The sequence below is a fragment of the Poeciliopsis prolifica genome, unplaced genomic scaffold (assembly GCF_027474105.1).
Source record: "Poeciliopsis prolifica strain line A6 unplaced genomic scaffold, Auburn_PproV2 SCAFFOLD008, whole genome shotgun sequence".
Taxonomy (NCBI): Eukaryota; Metazoa; Chordata; class Actinopteri; order Cyprinodontiformes; family Poeciliidae; genus Poeciliopsis; species Poeciliopsis prolifica.
Window position 1 is genome coordinate 8,440,924 of NW_026562383.1, and position 19,701 is coordinate 8,460,624.

General features: G+C 37.9%; 1 protein-coding gene across 1 annotated transcript in view; it reads right to left on the reverse strand.

The window, feature by feature from the left end:
* The window catches only part of clstn2a (calsyntenin 2a), a 137,368-nt gene that overhangs the window by 26,383 nt on the left and 91,284 nt on the right, over positions 1-19,701 (reverse strand). Inside the window, exons 4-9 of the mRNA XM_055033227.1 lie at positions 17,724-17,835; positions 17,369-17,465; positions 12,311-12,460; positions 9,609-9,794; positions 8,745-9,002; positions 8,009-8,130 (exon numbers count right to left, since the gene is read on the reverse strand). Of these exons, the coding sequence (XP_054889202.1) occupies positions 8,009-8,130; positions 8,745-9,002; positions 9,609-9,794; positions 12,311-12,460; positions 17,369-17,465; positions 17,724-17,835 (925 nt within the window). The remainder of the gene's footprint in view (positions 1-8,008; positions 8,131-8,744; positions 9,003-9,608; positions 9,795-12,310; positions 12,461-17,368; positions 17,466-17,723; positions 17,836-19,701) is intronic.

Sequence of the window (19,701 nt, forward strand, 5' to 3'; positions counted from 1 at the left end):
ACTTGTGAGTTGTGAACAATAAACCATAGATTTGTTTGAGTCCAGCTTTAGGTGGTGGTTTTGCACATCACCGATGGCGAGGGTCTCCAGAAACGCCCTGAAACCTGCATACTGAAATAGTTTTCCTTTGATTCAGAAACATTGTTTTCTTGTGTTTGATGTACACCATGGTAGAAATTGCACAAGTAAAATGATGAGAATATCAGGTAGATTTCTGGTTCTGTTGCTTTTTTTCCCCGTCTTTTTGGATTAAAGCTTGAGAAAATATTACTTGACCTAGATTTTAGTTACAATCCTCTTCAGTTGGACTGCTCCCCATTAGAGAACTATAACTAGTTCTGTTAGCTATCAATATTATTTTCCTGTTGTCAGAGTATGATTGTTATTTTTCCCAATTTAGCTTAAGATAGATTATTTTAGAGAATGAATATCTTTGCCTGAGGGCATCAGTATCTGCTCGTCTTCTCCTCATCTGTCCTAGTCCATGCCATGTTATCACATCTAATTTCCTCATTTTTTCACTTCCTCTGTTATCCCCACCTTCACATCATCACCCCCTGCCTAATTTCCTCTTATCTTATCTTTCTCTTTTAATCTTCTCTTTCCCTCTTCACATTTTTCACCTCTGTCCACACCGATCCTCTCTGCTGCTGAAGCAGCGTTTTATGTGAGAGACGATTTGATTGTCATAGGGAAGAAAAAAAGGATGGAAAAAATACCTTGTCATACAAAAAGTATACTTTTATAATTTTTTTAATTTGAATTATTTGAATTTTATTTTGTAAATTGAATTGTGATACATTTATTTCATATCTTGTTTTGCCAATGTCATGATCAAATAAAAAATTACCAAAAAAGCTTTAAAAGGTAAAAACAGAAAATGTGAGGAAATATTGTCTGAAACCAAAAAAAAATATCCTGTTTACATTTTCTAAAATGTGATTTATTCCAGCTGCACAACAGAAAAATAAGGCGAAGAATTTTACCTCTTCAGCCTAATGTCCTACAATAAATTAAATGTTTTTTTTGTAATGGTTAGGAATCCTCTTTTGTTTTACAATCTTATTAAACCTTCTGCTTTTGGCCTTTGTCAATGTTTCCCTCCCAGAGAGTGAAACAACTCAAAGAAGCATCTGCACATTATTAAAGTTCCTCTCTCCGACGCATGAAAAGCGTTTATGTCTCCTGCTGAAATGAGGCTGATGGATTTAAAGGAAACAGTAAATGGACGGATGGCACACGCTGTCAGTGCATTAGTATGTCGACGACAGGCCAGAGAGGCACACCCAGCATGTTCGCTAATCACACAATGAGTTTAAGTGCCTCTACGTTGACACACGAATGCTGCCGCTATCCACTCACCCACATTGGAAAGTTATTTACATTTTGAAGGATAATAAGAACATAAGGCAGACAGACTCCTGCTGAGTAGCTAAATACATCTGGAAAACAGTGACGACCAATCATGCAAAAAACCCAATGAAATGTAAATGAAAATCCATTTTGACGTTGTGTGGCCACAGGCAAGTGAAAATGAAATGCCTTTCTTTCAAAACGTATCCATACACCATTAATGTTTCAGCAATTTTTCTGATTAAACTTACAAATGTAAAGATCCACAATTTTATCAGATGAGGTCTAAAGTTTATGTGCACTGAGGTAAAGGCCCCGGTATTTACCAAACGACAAAGTTTTAATTTGAAACAATGTTTTTTTTGTTTTGTGTGGTTTCGCTCTCTGTCTCATTTCCCTGAACAGGAGTGGGAAAAAGGCCACTGCTTATTCAGCTCTGTTAACATGCAGCATGTTGCAAAAAGACTGGAAATGAACTGAGCACTTTTAAGTCCAGACTGAGACCAATAATAGCATTTTAAGTGCAATTTAACTACTAATTAAAATGCTGGACTGCCTTGAAAAGGAGGTTTTTAAACTCAATGGGACTTTCCAGGTTAAATAAAGTAAAATAAGATTTGAAGGAAACAAAGAAATTTCCTCATTTCAAATTTATTTAGCGAGATTTATTGGCAGCATTTGAAACTGGTAACCATCACTACGGTGCTTCAAAGTGATGGTGATAATAATACATTCCTCCACAAAGTTGTACCCGATGCTACAGCTTCAGCTATGTCCTCTAAGTGTTGAAACTCCATTAATATCACAAATATACTACTTGTGAAAGCTGTGAGAGACAGACAGAATCTCCTGTTGTCGGGAAGCTAATTTGGATCCAATTAAATGTCTTATTTCGCCATGATCACAAGCTCTGGTCCCTTACTGGGGATAAATACACCAGTCCTTCCCCGAGTTCTCTCTCCACGTTCTCTTTCTTCTGTTTTTCTGTCACTGTGTCTCTCTGATTACCATTTGCAAAAAAAACAAAACAAAAAACAGCTCAGTGGAACAGACAGGAAGCCTCTAACAAGCCCAGATTGCAACACTGTACTGTTTGGCTTTGCAAAACTGCTCCAGCTCAGTACATCTCAATAAGGAATGTCTGTGAATATCACCGTTCAACTTCTCCATCGTATTTAAGGCTGGACTTCATCTAGGCCATTCTGGCACATGAATGCACTTTGATTCAAGTTATTCTTTTGCTGCTGTGGCTGTAAGTCACAATCATGCAACACGTCTATATTATCCAAATACAATTGGTGGTTAACCAAGGAATGTACTGCCTTGTGCCTCATTAAAAACTTCCCAGTTTCTCTCAGCATAATATACTGAAAGGGTTTGACATACAGCAATTTGTTTCACACAGTTTTGCAGTAACTCTCAATGAATATCAAATTAGATATCAACAAAGGAATCAGCTTCTTTCTTATATTCTTAAATTAAATGTTTTTGCTTAACTTTTAAAAAAACGTTTAGTGCAACCTACACATCCTGATCCTTGATTAAAGAAAATATCTTTAAATTGATCAGAGGCATTTATTAGTCTCTGCTGAAGGAGATAAAAGCAAATCACTGTTTGCCTAAACACTTTAACACATCATGATATCTATTGCAAACAGGGAGAGAATCTCTCCACTCTCACAGAGTCACAACTATCTGCAGCATCCAATTAATCTCCTGAGAAACAAAGCGAGGGCTTCTAATCAACACGAAGCAGGGAACAATCTACAGTACCACAGGCATGGTGTTAGCAAGCAGATAAGGCAGATAAGGCTAGATGCATTACTGACAAGCAGAAAATGTGACGCTGCTCGACTCCCGCACTGTGGGGCTGCCACTAACCACTGCCGTGATGATTAATAGCAGGGGACTTTACAAAGTTCCTGATGGGCACAAATGTTTTATTATTTCAGAAAGTCTGGATGGAAATATTGATTGATTCTGAAGTGATATTTGTTTCTAGAAATATGCAGCCTCTGGGCAGCAAAACTAGCTGGACTCACCTCTAAACTCTGACAACCTGCAGGCTGGGCCTTAAGTTTCCATACAAAGAAACAATAAACATTTTATATTGGACAACTGTTTTTATTCTTGTGGGTAATTCCTGTACGTTTTGAGTCACTTTGTGGTTGATCTGTGACATTTCCAGTGCAAATAAGTTTTGCCACAGTGTCGTGTGTGTGATGCTCGTTCCATGTTTTCTGTTAAAGTTTTGTGCAATCAGCTTCCCGATCCAGCCATTAGAATAATCTCAATTCTTTGCTCTTTTGTCAAATACATCTTCTTGGGTATCTAAAATATGAAAGAAATATACATTTTACATTCTCCTGTGTATGGAAACGTGTTGCCCGCCCTGCAGAGGGCTGGCCACATTTATTAGCCTTCCTGGCAAAGTCCCAAAAATAAACATTTTACTGTGGTAACACTGAAAAAGAAAACTATCCTCACTGGAATAAAAATCCCATGTTTTAATAAAATTACTGCTTTTACATTTATTTACCTCCCTTAATGTCCTGCTCAAATTAAGCAGTCCACCCAAATGGTCGGAATAATTTAATAAAATGAAATTAATTATCTTGGACTATGTCTGAGTATCGTCACATAAAGGGTTCAACATCACATGTTACTTTAGATCTTGGCATAAAGGTGTTTTTAAATGAGAAACGTTGGTTTATTGCAGCTTGTACCCTGTTTTCTGAACCATCTTCTATGTGACTTGAGTCCAAGTTTTCAACATGACTTGAAAAAGATTTTCTGATTGAGCAAATATCCTCAGGGCAACTGGGCTTGGCTGTCAGACTCTCTAGGCTTCAGGAAAGTGGGTTCTGCATACAAACAGCTGCGATTCGTCCTCCAGTTCATAATGAAGACTGAAAAAAGGGAGGAAGATAAGAATCATCTGAGCGTGCGCGCGGCCACGTGAAATTCAAAGAAGTCAGAGCATGTGGACGCGCGCGTAAAGGTTTCTGTCAGAAGTGACATTCCTACAGACTGCGGATCGATGTGGCAAATGGGTGCTTCTCTCTCCCTCCCTCGCTCTTTGCCAGCCTCCTTTCATCCCGCTCTACCCCACCTCTCCTGGGATGAGAATTGCAAAATCAATAGAGCTAAATGGAGTTGCCACGGAAGCCATTGAGTGTCCTTACTAAGTGCAGCAGCTATAAAACCCCTCACTCGGCTCTACCCCTGTTTACCACTCTCCTCATTCAACAATCTCCACTTCTCCTGTCCTCATTATTCCACACAAAGAAATACAGCAGCTCTAATTCATAGGTCACCCCTCGAACTTCAGAAACTCCAGGATGATGATGAGCAGCAGCGGTAAATCACTGGTGAGTCAGACACAGAATTATTATCTAATGAAACATAAAAAGAAAGGCATACAGTACATAAGTTACAACATATAATGCTTGCCTTTATTATTCTTTTTTGCACTCGGTAAAATTCCCAGCAAATGGTAGTTAAAGGCTGAGTAGCCATGTCTCTGTGGGGAGTTGATAAAACGGATTGATTCACTGGATTTCTGCTCAACCTTCAGAAGAAATAAGGAAGTATAAAACCTGGACTAACACAGACCTTTTTATGTGTTTAGATGTATTAACAACAAATATTTAGACAAGTTTTAGGACATTTAAGTGGACCACAAACTGTTTTCACCAGAGATAAAAGGAGGATTTTGAGGGGAAGTGACTGCTGTAAAGTCAACAATCCAATCCAATTGGCTGGGTTTCCCTGGAGAGAAAACTTTTCTTGCACCCACAGTAATAACCCGCTTAAAAATCTGATCGATTGGATCTAAGTTTAAATTTTAAATGTTCTGGATTAAAAATAAGGGAAGGTGTCTTAAATGTCCAAACAAAAACTTGTGTAGACTTTTAAAACTCCGTAAGGATGAACAGAAGCAAATTAAAAGGAAGTCTGAGTCCACAAAGCTGGAGATCAAAACTGTTTTTGATTGAAATATTTCAGCACTTGATTGTAGCAACTTGTCTCCAGATGAAGTTTCTGTATCCGGTACAATATTCAGCCGGAACATGAACAAACAAAGACTCCGCTGTCTACAACCTATACAGTTATTGCCGTTTGTGTTAGATGTGTGAAATGTAAAAAGTAAAAGTAGTAATATGAGAGAAAGCAAAAAAAAAAAAAAAAAACATTTACAGAACAAATGACGAGAGAGTAATCAAACAGAGGAGAGGAGTCTGCAGGCTGTTTGCTCAGTAGACTGCATTCTGCTGCTCAGATGACATTTCTTTGTCACATTCACCTCTGGAGGCTCCAGGGAAAAGAACAGCAGAATGAGAAAAACACTTTTTAATCTACCTTTGACCTAGATCAAACAAATGCCTGTTTGAATGGTACACAGAAGGAAAAGGCATTTTGCCGAACCAGTGACCTGCAGTAAACCCTTCTTGGTGAGAGCGAACAAACGCCGCGACAGACAGTCCAGAGAATATACACTCTGTTGGTTAACTTCACTTGAGAAATATGAATTTTTAGACCAAAATAAATTTAAAAAAATGTACTTGTAGAGATATTAATACCCATTGATGCTGTTCTTGTTTTGTGAAAATTTCAACCACATATTCAGTGTACTTTAATAGAGATTTTCAAAATTTGTCTTAAGTCTGAAAACAAAATCCAGTGCTATTAACTCTCTTCAAAAGTAACCTAATTTATAAATGGAGTTAAACAGCGTAAAATAAAAAATGTTAATCTAAGTTTGCTGTATAACATTAATGAATAAGGAGCAAACAAGGAATCCAGTACAATTCAGAGGTAAAACTGGAGAATCTGAAAGCTGTGCTCAGTTTTATAGCAACGTTGAAAGCTTTACACATTTCACAGAGCATTATTATATCAGACAAAAAAACAACTAAATAGGAAAGAGAACGGCACAGCTGCAAAACATGTCATCTACCGAAGCTGATAAGACAGGTAAGAAAAGTATTAATCAGACAATTAACTCTGAAGGACAGAGACTGTAGTTATTGATTTGGAGTCATTAACTTCACAAATCTGAGCTTTATGAATAAGTTGGAAATGAAATCTACAAGTGTCCAGTTTAAACATTGTCACGAGCTCCATTGGGGACACAGCAACCATATTAGAGAAAGTGTGCCGCTCAGATGAGACCAAAATGAAACTCTTTGGGATAAATCACATGTTCTAGAAAAGTTTCACTGTGCAGCACTAGGAAACACTCCTGCTGTGGGAAAGCCTTTTCTCAACAGGTACAGGAAAGCTGGTCAGGATTGATGACCAGCATCCAGCATCCACAAATGGACACTGGATGTTGACCATCCTGCAGGAGGATGATCCCACAGACACAACTATAATGCAACACTTCAGATCAGTGGCTTTTTCTGAGTATAGAAGCTGTTGTACACAATTCTCCATCTCATCTGACTAACCTTGAGGCATTACGCATATAGAAACTGGGGAAAAAAAAAAACAGATATGCAAAACTGCAAGTAATATTGCAGCTACAAATCCAAGAAGCATTTTTATCTGCAACACAAACTTTGAAAACCATGGATCATTTTGCATCCACTCTGCATCACGCATTTTGGTCTATCACATATAATCCTAATAACATATACACAAGTTTGTTTTTTGCAGCATATCAAAACTTGAAAAGGTTCAAAGAGCACACATACTTTTGCAAGCTGCTAATCAATAATCCAAGGTAAAACTCTGGTCTGCAAAACCTTATCACACAAACAGAACAGCCAAAAATATATTTCCTGCATCTGCAAAATAAACATCACGACTAAAACCAAACAAATCAGGTTTTCAACAGTATTCAAGCAATCATATTTAAGCAAAATAAGTAGTAGGAGTATACAATTACTGAACAGGAGACTTTATCAACTCGTTTAAATGTAAATTGTAGAGAATTTATCTGCTCAGTACTTTCTTGGATAGTTAAAAGTGGCTCAACAAATCTTTAACGTTGGCTGCTCTGCCACGTCGTCACAGCATCGTTCACTGCAACGACGTGAAGAAACGAAGCCAAAGCATCTGCTTTGGCAAGTTGGAGAATAAAACTCCAGGAAAAACTGCCTGCACTGCAACTCCTTTCTTACGCAAGAGAGGCCCGGTGCAACATTCGATGGTTTCTTTGTAACCTTCCGAGGCAGGTGAGACAACATAATGTGATGCAATGTGCTTTCTCTTAAAACAGCTCTAAAGAACGGAAACCGAAAGCATCACTGCACAGCGGTTCAAAAACGTTCCAGGTAAATGAAAGATAGCAGCGATCTGCTGCTGGGAGAGCCATTAACCAGAGCTAAATAGACTTTCCACTCTTGACGTGTGTAGGCGTGTTTGTGTGTTTTAACTTGTAGCACAGGGGTGTCTGCTGCTCTCTTATCTCCCGCCGGGAGAGGAAGAAAGTGATGGAAGGCCTCTGGTAATTAGAGGGGAAAGCGTTTCCCTTCACTACACAAATAGCGATAGCCCTTCACTTGCAGAAGAGAATCACCCTTGGTTTGAGTTTGCACTCAGATGGAGCACAGACAAGCCTGCACACACACACACACACACACCCGCACGCACGCACACACACACACATGCACACACACACACGCTTCACCACACACAACCTCCTCACCTGCTCCAGCTTCCAGTGGAACTCAGCGGGTCGGAAAGTGTCAATCTGCGTGAAATCTCTCCTGAGCAGGAACACCAGGCGGCAGTTGTGAACGTACAGAGAGTAGTGGTGGCGGTTCATCTCTACACGCACACAAAACACGCGGAACACAATCATTATGTGCAAAGTAAACAGGATGCAGGCTCATTTTCTGAATTTTCAAGAAAACAAGTCCTCCAAATGAATCCTCAAGCTCTTTTCCACTCAAGGACTTCTTTACAGTAAAGCCTGTCTAAGAGATCATCAAACGCTTTCAGAAGAGGACTTTACTTTTTATAACTCCCCAGTGATTAGCTGATGCTTGTCCTTCCTTATATGTCAGAAAAATAACCCACTTTTTATATAAAAAAAAAGAAAAACAAGCTTTGCTTTCATGTTCAAAACACCCATTTTTAAGCAAATAAGCCATCTGTCAGAAAATTCAGATGGTCTGCGTTGTCTAAATGTTTAATTTTGTATTTTAGGCTCTAGATATAAAGTAGGCAGAAAAGTTGTAGAGGACTTGTGCTTGTGGAATGCATTCAGAACCTAGTTATTCAATCTTTTTATAAGGTATTTTAATTGTGTTGGACGCCTCTAATAACAGAGAGGGGACACATTGAGCTTTTAGGGGAAACAAAACTTTAAATTTAAGAAAAGGTATATGCAAATATTACGTCATATCAAGCTTCAGCGTAATGTCAGAGGATTTCCCCACCTGTCTTGTCAGAGTTGCACAGTATGGTTTCCTTCTCAGCTCTAAGTCCAGGACTTGGCCCATGCTTCATCCACGTTGCGATGGTGAACTGGTCTGTCAGGTTCTGGGGCACCACGTGAAACGGAACGTTTGCAGCCTGGCGCCCGTCAAACCTGTAGATGAGGTCGCTCTCGCGTCCGCTGTCGGTGAGGAGACATGCGGTCCAGTTTGTGGAGGGGCTCGGGGCAGGAAGGAGGTCGGTGCTGCCTGAGGCAGCTCCTGGATGTGCAGGTCAGAAAAAAGTTGACTATTAATCAGAGAAGCACTCAAAAGGTCCATGGCGTTCCTGCAGAAGCTGCAGAGATCTGCTGCTCAGGTGGGAGGATCTGTCTTAAGGACTAGAATAGAAAAAAAATCAGGTCTTATTGGAGATTAGCAAGATTTCTGAATCCCTGAGAGAAAGCCCCATCTGCCTCTCACAGAAAATACAGTGACGTTTTTGTTGGTCATGTGACACGTGAACAAGTTCATGAGGCAAGAACTGCACAATGAGTTTCTGCGTAAAAATAGATCAAATAAATGTCACATTTAATGAAAGTTTGAAATTAATTTGGGAAGTTTAATTCATTTTTTTAAAAAAAGGCTCCTTTAAATAATGTGCAAGATTGAAGTACTATGATGGAAATCGGTCTATTACTCTACTGAGAAGGTTAAGATGTCAGGAGGTAATTTTCTATCTGAATTAAAATTTTATGCAGTCTTAGTTCTTGGCTATCAAAAAGCTGACCTCTATTTAATTAGAACATTCTCACTTATTTCTTTATAACAGTTCATTTATTTAGTTCTCTACTCTTTTTTTCCCCTGTACTTTGTATTTTTCCTTACCACAAAGTTTCTGCAGAGATTTTTCAGAGTAGGTTTCACGGTCGCAGCCCTTTCCAATGTGATTTGTCTGCAGCTCCACCATGGCCTTCACACCTGACAGCGGACCACCGCACGTTTCCAGGTGCATCTTGGGAAAGAGCTGCTTGCTTCCAGTCCCCGGCTCGTAGTCCACTCGCTTGTTCCACCCTAAAAGTAGGACGAAGATTTGAAAAGTTTGTACAAATCTGGTTTTATGCACACAGCCTTCACCTTAGAAATGAACAGCTTGCTCCTTCTTGTTATTTGAAGAATTTTCAGGGGAAGATTTTTATTTATTTGCTCAAACTGAATGATGAAATGACTCAACTGTTAATAAGGGCTGTAGAAGAGAGCTCCCTTGCTTTCTACTGCCAGCTGGACAGCCAGCTTTTTTATCACCAAGTTGTCAAGGTTTTTATTCAGTGTGTACCAAAATGCCTCCGTTGGGGCAATGGAAGAGACTCAACATGCTGATGTTGCTGTGTGCATGTCACATCGTCAATGATATCAAGTCTCCTGAGAAAATTAGCCAGAGAAACAGATTGTGATTAGGACGGCAGCGAGAGACGAAGTGGATCTGCCGTCAGTGTGAGGGAGATTTTATAAAACTGCAGCTGCAGAAGCATTGCTGACCTTTGCACATGAGAAAATAGGTTACAGAGGGGAGTAGAGCTTTAAATGCATCGTTGCTTTATGTTTTATTCATGGTTTTAAGCTAGTAGAGGTTAATGGTTTTGCATTATGCGTCGCATGGGTCAATGTTTTTGCTTTATAGCCACTTTTATAAGACCAAATTTGAAGAAATAATGTAACATTTATAAGGATGTTAGCATAAGGAAAGGATTTTAAGTGTTAGGTGATGTTTCAAGTTAAATATTCTTAGATCTTAGAAAACCTGGAAAGAAATGACTTTGGTTTCTGCAGATGCTTTCATTGCTTCTTCTGTAAAACTAGATCGACTTTACACATTACTTTCTGACTGTCTTTTTTTTACACCCGTCTCTCTTAAAGGAGATGTTAACCTGCATGTTCTGAAGGATCAGCACTTAAAACTAATTTATGTGCATCTGTGAGTTTGTACTCCTGTTTGGTCACATCTGTCTCATCCACAGGCTAAATATTTTTCCTAATAAAATGATGCATTTCATTTTGTGTAGCACATAATGATGAGCTTGAGCCAGTAGATAGACTCATCTGGGCTGCTTTTACCATAATAAAAAATTAATTACAGTAGACAGTGCTCTGCTGGAAGAGTTACAGCACCTATTTATAACAATTCATGAGTCATAAATACAAACATAAATTTCAGTGTTTCGGCAAGTAGTGGTGTATAATTGTGTAGTGGAAGTAAAACACTTTTGAAATTGTTCTCCAAGGAAACAATCAGCAACGTGTGACATTAATTAATGTGTATTCAGAACCATATACAATATACTGAGGTTGTGGCTGCAAGTCTGACGGAGTGCGTCTTGAGCAGCTTGGCAAGACTGGACATTTCCTCCAATTCAAGTCAACTAAATAACATTTGATGGAGAGCATCTGAGAGCAGTCATTTCTAAATCTCCTGGACAAAAGCAAGGCTCATTACAAAGGCCCGACTGAGACGTTTTGAAACCATGTCGCTTCTACATTTACTTGTATATAATAGTTATGTAGTACTTTATGCTGGTTTATTACACCAAACTGGACTTCAAGGTTGTGATGTTCAAATGTTTATTAATAACATATGTATGGTAGAAAACTTTACAATTCATTTTGAATATTAAAGTTTGGAGTGTTGCTTGGATCAACAAAATGGAAATTTAGAGAAGTTTTTTTTTTTCTGCATTGATTACAAACACCAAACTGATTAATTTCTCTTTTGTCTCACTTGCTGTTTGCTGTAAGCACTTTAAACTATTCACACAATAGAAATATAATCAATACTGATAGTGGCTTAATCAAATTATTGATTTGAACAAATAAACACAATAAAACTTGACTAACAGATTTACATGTTTTGGAAGGTTGTGACTATTGGTTATTGCCATAATAACTTTGATCTGGACCAAAGTCACAACTTTGTGGCACATTAATTTGTAAGATGATAAAATGAGTGAAATATCTCCACCCAGACTAGTTTTTCTTTCATCAGGTTTATAAAAAGAGCCGTCACTCTCCCTCCATCCCTGGAACTTTGTTTTCTATTCTTTGTCTCTCTTGTAATCTGTTCATTTAACCTCTTCCTTTGCCTCTCTCTACCTCTCTCCTCCTTCTCTCTCTCTCTCTCTCTCTTTCTCTCTCTCTCTCTCTCTCTCTCTCTCTCATTGATTCATGAGCTGGGTTCCTGAGCTGCTGTCAGAGCAGACAGGTGAAGCAGCAGGGGAGATGGGCTGAACTGAATGCCAAGCTGTTGGCATGTTAAAGACGAAGAAAAAAGGACCGGTCTGGTCAGCTTTCCCTCCTGAGGTTTGTGTCAGGTCCTTTGATTTCCTTCAGAGACATTGGATATAAAATGAGAAAGAACTTCCTGAACAAAGCAGAGTGGGCCCATAAGGCTCCTCTGAATTGCAATTTTCAACTTTGAATGCATCGGCTACATTTAGGTGCCTGAAAGCAACATATAAACACTAGTCAGTGAGTTTCTGTTGAGTTTTCAAGGCAAGACATCATCTGTGCAGTTCACACATGATGTTGTTTCTGACCTTGCCATCCAGGTTTGCAGACAGGCTTGACTTCAATGTGAACTGCCACATCTTCTTTTGCTTTCTTCTGACCGCAGTCAAAGGCAGACACCATAATCCTGTAGCTCTGCTGCTTTTCATAACTCAGTCTCTCTGTGTTTCTGATGTTACCTACGAGGGAAAAGAAAACAGAGAAAGAAAAAGGGGATTATTCCTCAGCTGAGGAAACTACAATTATATGCCGAGTTAAAAAAAAAGAGGCAAAAGCAAACCGTGGAACTGAAAGGAAAATAACTTTTAGCCTGATGTCACAGTTGAGTGAACTTCTATTGCATTGAAAAATAAACAACCTCCCTGTGAAAATTTTGTATAAACTAGGATGGACAGATTGTCTTTTTCAGTCTGCATAAACGCAACAAATGACTTTAGACCGATGTCTCTAGAGCAGCCAAATGCCACTGAATTCAAAAAGCAGTGTAACAAAGAATAAGATCTTTATTGTTACACATTCATGTTTATGTGGCCATATTTTAAAGTCACACAGGAGGCTTATCAAGGCTTACATGTTGCTGATTTTCTCTCTTTCTCTGTGAATGTTCACTATTTTCATTCATGGTTGTGGAAAAGTTGAGATTCAACATTATCACATGTAGCATCCACAAGGTTTATTTCAGGAATTAAGTTTATTTCACTGTTTTATGGTTTTGTTCATATTCTTTAGCTAAAGGTTTATTTACACAATTCATAGATTCTAAAAGTTTTATCTCATACTTTCATTTGAGTAATTTAATAAAAAGAATGACTGAAAAAATAAAGAGAATAAAGAGAAAGAAATATCTGCACCTTTTGCGTCACTGACAGACAGATATGTGATTTAAAACATTTTTCTGGCCCTTTTTTCTCAGCGTTTGTACTCTCAAAATCTAAGATATAGCAGCTTAAACAGCCTTATTAAACAGCCTTACCAAATCAATTTTTTTTATAAATCCTAAACTAAATGCACAGCCTTGAAGTAGGAAGATGCAAAAATATTTCTTACTGGTTCAACATTCTCGTCATTATATACCAGTTGCTTATTAGGATTTTTGTATTAACATAAAAGCAGCCAATGATGCTGCTTTTCACATTGTTTGCATTTGAATGCATTGATAAAATCCACCAGCTTCAGTGAAAATACTGAATTAAAGTAAGCACAGACCATCAGTGCCTCAACAGAGATGAACAAAGAGAAAAAAAGAGAGCTTCTTAAAGATATGTGGATTATTTTAGTGTTTATTTTCTGGAAAACAGATTCAAGAAATCACAACTGTCTAGGATTGTTGATCATCAATTGAGTTGTTGGACTACTGCATGTTGTTACTGTTTCAAAGAGACACATCTCACAGGCTTTAATTATTAAAGATCAGCAGATTGTTACAAACTTCATCTGAGCTCGAAATTATTTTTAATGCAGTTTCAAAGCTTAATTGCCGTGAAGCTGTCATAAACTGTCTTTAGATGTTTCCATCCCGATCAGACTTTTCCTTATCTTTCCTTTTATTTTCCTGCACAAAATGTCAAGATGAGCAAAGTTAATTTGAAAATCAATCCAAGTACAGGTTTCCACACAGTTTGGAGTGGCAATCTGTGGCTTTTAAACCATAATCACTATAAGACAATTTGAAATTGATGCTGCTTGGATCTGATTTCACAACCTTTAAAGCCACTCTGGATTGTGTCGAGAGTGTTCAGTGTCAAAGGATATGATCTCAGAAAATGGCCTGGTCGTAATCCCCGCTGTTGAAACGCACACAACAAATGACTGAGGCTGATAGAAAGGTCGCAGGAGTTAAGTTTGGGCAAAATCTTTCAGAAGCCAATGTTCTGTAAATGGCTGCTAAGATAGACATTATTCAAAATATACCTTGGATCTTGCTATGAATGCTAAAATAATAATTGTTTATACATACTAAAAATAAAAAAAATGAGAAGAAGAACAAATACAAGTACTAGCTGTTTGTTTAGTTAACTAAACTTAACCTGGATTCAAACTAGTCATTTCTAGGACATGTCATGCAATTTAGCTTTTTTTTTTTTTAAATGTCTATGTTTTTTATCCTCCCACTTATTTTCCAGGGATACTATGAAGCCAGTTTGGCTTAAGCTCAGATATCACTTTTTGGTTTTCTTGCAAACCCAGGGCATGTTTAGTTTAGTTTAGTTTTTTTTTAGCAACACTGAAAATATCATCGCTGTCACTATCTGAAGGCTTGATGGTACAAAACCCCCTCACTCTGCTTTGGTAAAGAGGAGTGAAGGAAGCGAGTGAGATCCAGTCGGCTCAGAGAACATCAGAATGTAAAAGAAAGATAAGCTGACATGACAGAAGAAGACAAGCGAGGAATCAAAGTCAGACAGGGAAAATCTCTCTCCCTGACAGTCTGAAACCCAAATAAAATAGAAACACACCAACGATGTTTCTGCCACTTAACAACAGGTGGAATTGCACAAATGGTAACTGCTTCTAAGTGCTATTACAGTTTGTTTAGAGTTATTTATTGAATTGTATTTAGTGTACAGGGCCATAAGCTGCTGGGCTGTTGTTAACCACCAACTTGATTTTTTCTTTTCTTGGAATAAATACAGTGAACCTGAATGCATCTGTTGTGAAGTCAACTTGTTGGACCTGAGACGAACGTGGAAGTGTTACAGCATGAAGACGTGCTCATATTTGTTATATTTTGGGATTTTTAATAGCAGGGCAGTGTTGAAGAAGAGGATTGCTGGAGTTTTGGGTCAGGCGTTTGTCCCGTCTCGGCTGTCGTAATTTTTACATTAGGTGGTTATTTACAAGACGAAGAAAACAACCTCCATTTCCTAAAAACTATCTCCTTATATCACAATTAATGCAAACTTGACTACAGTCTAAAGGTCGATACAATAGTATTCACTTAAAAAGTCTGCTTTGGTCTTAGTCCTAGCCCTTAGCATTAGCGACCACGATAAAGTACTGTACAGGTCTAGTCTTACCTGTTTATAACATCTTAAAAATAAAAAACTCAATAGAGTATCCCTGATTCATTTTCAATTCACTCTTTAATAAAATGAACTCCATCTAACATTAAGTATTTGCTGCAGAGCAGTTCAATTACTTTTTCTATTTTGTGCTCCCTTCCACATTACAAAGTTACCATGACTGTACAGTGAAAATCTAACCAATAACCTGCAGCTTATCCTGCCCTCCAAGCAGCATTATTGAGCGAGCGAGGAGAGTAAGTCAGACTGGTGTCAAATACACGGAAAAAAAAAAAACTTGGAGATTAAAATCACAAAGCAATAAGACAAAAAATATTAATAAAAGCTTGAACCACCCAGAGAGAGGTGAGTAACTGTGGAGAAAGTTCGTGTTTCTGTCTGACTGAACAGCAAATATACACACACACACCTTCAGCTTGCATTGCACTGCACTCAGATCACACTGAACTAGATGCATTCTAACTCCCAAAGTGAGATTTTATACAGCGAGATATGCTTTAAATTGTGCATTCAACAGAAATAGAAAACAACCAGTTAAGCAGATAGGACAGGAGGGAAGAAATAAATTAGCAAGTGATATAAAAAAAAACAAGCTTTGGTTTTGGTGTAGATACTGTAAATGTTCAGTGACTTCTGAACCATGGAGCTGACATATTTTGCACATTTTTACATTTCAAACCCACTTTAATAGTATATCTTTCATTGCTAGCTTCCACAGAACGTTGAGGAATTTGTTTTCGATGTTGGCCACATCTATATTTAGCACAGACGTTTCATGTTTACACCAGGTTTGAGAGATCACAAGGAAAACATGTACAAAAGAGAAAATGTCCCATTTCTCTCATCAAGCCATTCTGTTTGTATTTAAGTGAGGCAGAAATAATCCAGTTAGCAGAAAACAGCCTGCTGCTTGTAATAAAATTTAATCATATATTTCAGACAATATGTTTATGATTACAAAGGAGTCCAAAGCACTGAATCACAAATTATTTCCTATGAGGGCATTGTAAACCTGGTTTAAAACTCAGAAAAATTTATTTAAAAAAAGTGGTGAATTTTACTTTCTTGAACTCTTTCTCCTTCTATTGAATAGCTTATTACCTACCCCCTTTATACCTTACAAAAAAAATTATACAACTTGAATTCTTCCAGTTTTGTCTTGTTACATTCAAACCCACTTACTCCGATACCTTAGTATTCATTTCAGTTTATCCAAGGACCTTAAGACGTAACATAACTTTAAACTTTAAACATCTCATAAAAGACCGATTAACATGATGAGTGTGCTATAATGTTCACCTAAAATAACCTAAAATAACAGGCCAAAGGAAATCTGTGGGGTCAGGGCAGACAACAGTCCCAAACACACAGCAAGAGTCAAAATGTAATGCTTTAGACCAAAGCTCATCTATGTATCATAACGGCCTAGTCAAAATCCGCACTTAAATCCAGTGAAGAATCGATGCTAAGACATGAAAATGTGCAGATGCCGTCCACCCAATCCGTCTGAACTTGGTTTGTCATTAACTTCAAATTCAGTTCCTAAATGTACAAAACATTGTAACGCAACAAAAGATGGTTTCCACAAAGTATTGACTTATAAGAGCTGAATACAAAATGCCACAATAATTAAAATTTTTTATGAGTAAAAACATTTGAAAACCAAGAATCAGTTTCCTTTCACAGTCCTAAGATGTAGTCTTTATAAAATCTTTTGATGTGTGAACCCAAAATGTTCATCAACATAAAGTAAAAACTGTGGAAAACTTTGTGGGGCGTGAATACTTTTGCGAGGCACAATGTGAAATATATATCTATGACTATTTCTCTAGCACTTTGTTATATACAGCAAGTTATTTACATTATGCATTCTCAACAAAAGGATTTTAGGAGATTACATTTTTTCACTGAAATATGAGACAAAACAAATTGCTTTGAATCAGAACCAGCAGCTCATACCTATCATTTACACCAGTGCCCCAGAAAACATAACAAATGGACAACAAGAAAAAAAGGTTCCTCAACTTTTTACCACTTACCCAAGCATGCATGTAAAACACTTACCATTGCGGTCTATGGCAAATGGGGTTCCCCCAGTCACAATTTCATAGTTACAGATCTGACTGTACTGCGGTGAACAGTCCTGGTCCCAAGCCTCCACCTGAAATTAAGTTCAGACAAACGGAGCTTTAACATCTAATATCTCAAATAAGAGACATAAATAAATAATAACGGGGGAAATTTTACAACATTTTAGTTAAAGGCTAGTGTTCTCACTAGGGATTCACCAGAAAACAAAAAAGGAGTCTGGTTCATTCACTGCCCCCTTCACACCATATAAATAATGACCAACAAAAAAGAACTGACATTGCTTGGCGGTTCAGTTTAACAACCTCACAATCAATATCTAAATAAATACCTGCAGGATGCTGTCATAGATCTTGCCTTCAGTCACTGACGCCTTGTACAGAGACTCTCTGAACACAGGGCTGAACTCGTTGACATCATCCACCTGAATGTGAACCACTGCCCTGATTTCAAGAAGACAAGATGAAAGAAGGAAGCCCGTTATAAAATACAGACATAAAAAAGCCTGGGTGATTTATTTAAACACAAAAAGGAAGGTACTGATAAAAGAAAAATAGGTATGGAAAAAGAGATGACAAAGAAAATTTGAGTCATGAGTGGGGACTGAAATGCCCCAAAGTTTATTTCGTCGTCAGACGCACAAGCATGAGAGTGTGGAGTCTTCAGGGGCTCGCAAGCAGCAACATCAACGCATTTGTTTGAGAAGAAAATGACAGAGTGCCAACTCAATGTTGCCACATCTTTTGATGGGATGTGAGAATGTGTATTGGATATCTGAATAAAGTTTGTATATATGTAAGTGTGTGTGTATGTGTGTGCATCATATTTGCATCTAAAAGCTAATTGCACTTTGATTTACTGATGTACAGCAACTATAAATTCAGTTTTCAAGAGGATTAACGGCATGAACAGAAGAGGAAGAGGAACAGCAACGATTATGTAGATTACTGCGATCTTGCAGGAGTGTATCCAGAGTAGACGTTGAGACAAACTGACAATGAAAACAGAAACAAAAGCCAATTTCACAAGAGGGCAATAAAAATACAAAACGAGAGGGCAAGGCCAAAGTCTGACAGCTGAATATGAAGGATTTAATAAGCAGCTTGGCATAGCTGCAGGCAAGAGAAATGATTCTATACAGTGAGTCAAACCTTTTGTCTTGACTTTGCTGTGGCGGCATTAGAGATTTTGCTTTCACTATTAATGATTTGACCACAGCACTGAAAAATCTAGTATTTATCTTTGGATTCTGTTGCTGCATTCTTTGAAAGAAACAGATTTATCTTTCAGAACCAGAGCTTGGGTAAAGTTATTCTCGAAGTACAGAATCAAATCTGGATCCGGATGGAACAGCAAGTGAATCCAGATCTGGATTCCTGCCCACATTTTCAGGTAAAGAAATGCACCTTATATACTGAGGTATAAAATATGTAAACAAAGTCAGGTTAAAATAAATGTCATCTTTTTGTCGTATATGTAGGCAAATATAACAAAGATTTTTTTGATTCTTTGATCTTCACAAATTAGACATGAAGCTTAAGAGCTCCTGGTAAAAAATGCTCTTTATTTTTTATCGCATAGTAATGTCTTTGTTAGTCACAAGCTATCGGTGCAGCAGAATGTGCAGTTTAGTGTTTTCTGACATACACAAGCAAATCTCTCAACTAAAGCTAATAAATTTGCCCATCTGACTGATGTTTTTGCGCTAAGATCTGCAAATGAATAACATTAGATGCAGTTTTCTGCAGCAGCAGTCATCACTGTCCACAGTTTACTGTGTAAGTAAGAAGGCACATCTGGCCAGTTAATGCCATTAGCCTAATGAGGAACATTTAAGGTGTTTTGCTCTGGAGCATGTCGCAACCGCACACACAGAAACAGACATACATGCACTCTTTTATTTAAATTTCTTTGGAGAAAAACCATCACGCATCCTTCTCTCTTGTTGCTTTTTTCCCCTCTACAGAGCAGTAGTTTACTTTAGCATCGTTCCATCTCTGACTCAAAGAGCAGCGACTTTGATGTGATGTTGTCCACACCACTATGCCTGTCTGCCAGTCTACTTCCTGAGCTGCAAACGCAAAGGCAGGCAGATTATTGAAAGGCAATAAGCACAAAATATTCTCAGACGAACATACAAGTTTTAGATGCATCTCCTGTACTAATTATAGATTGTGATAGTTTATATGTAAAATATTGTAGCTATTGATATAGATGGTTTCTGTGAACTATTCCTCTTCATTGATCAAGTTTTCACCTGATTGACGGCTCACGTCACACTAGAAATGTTCACACATTCTCCTACTGCT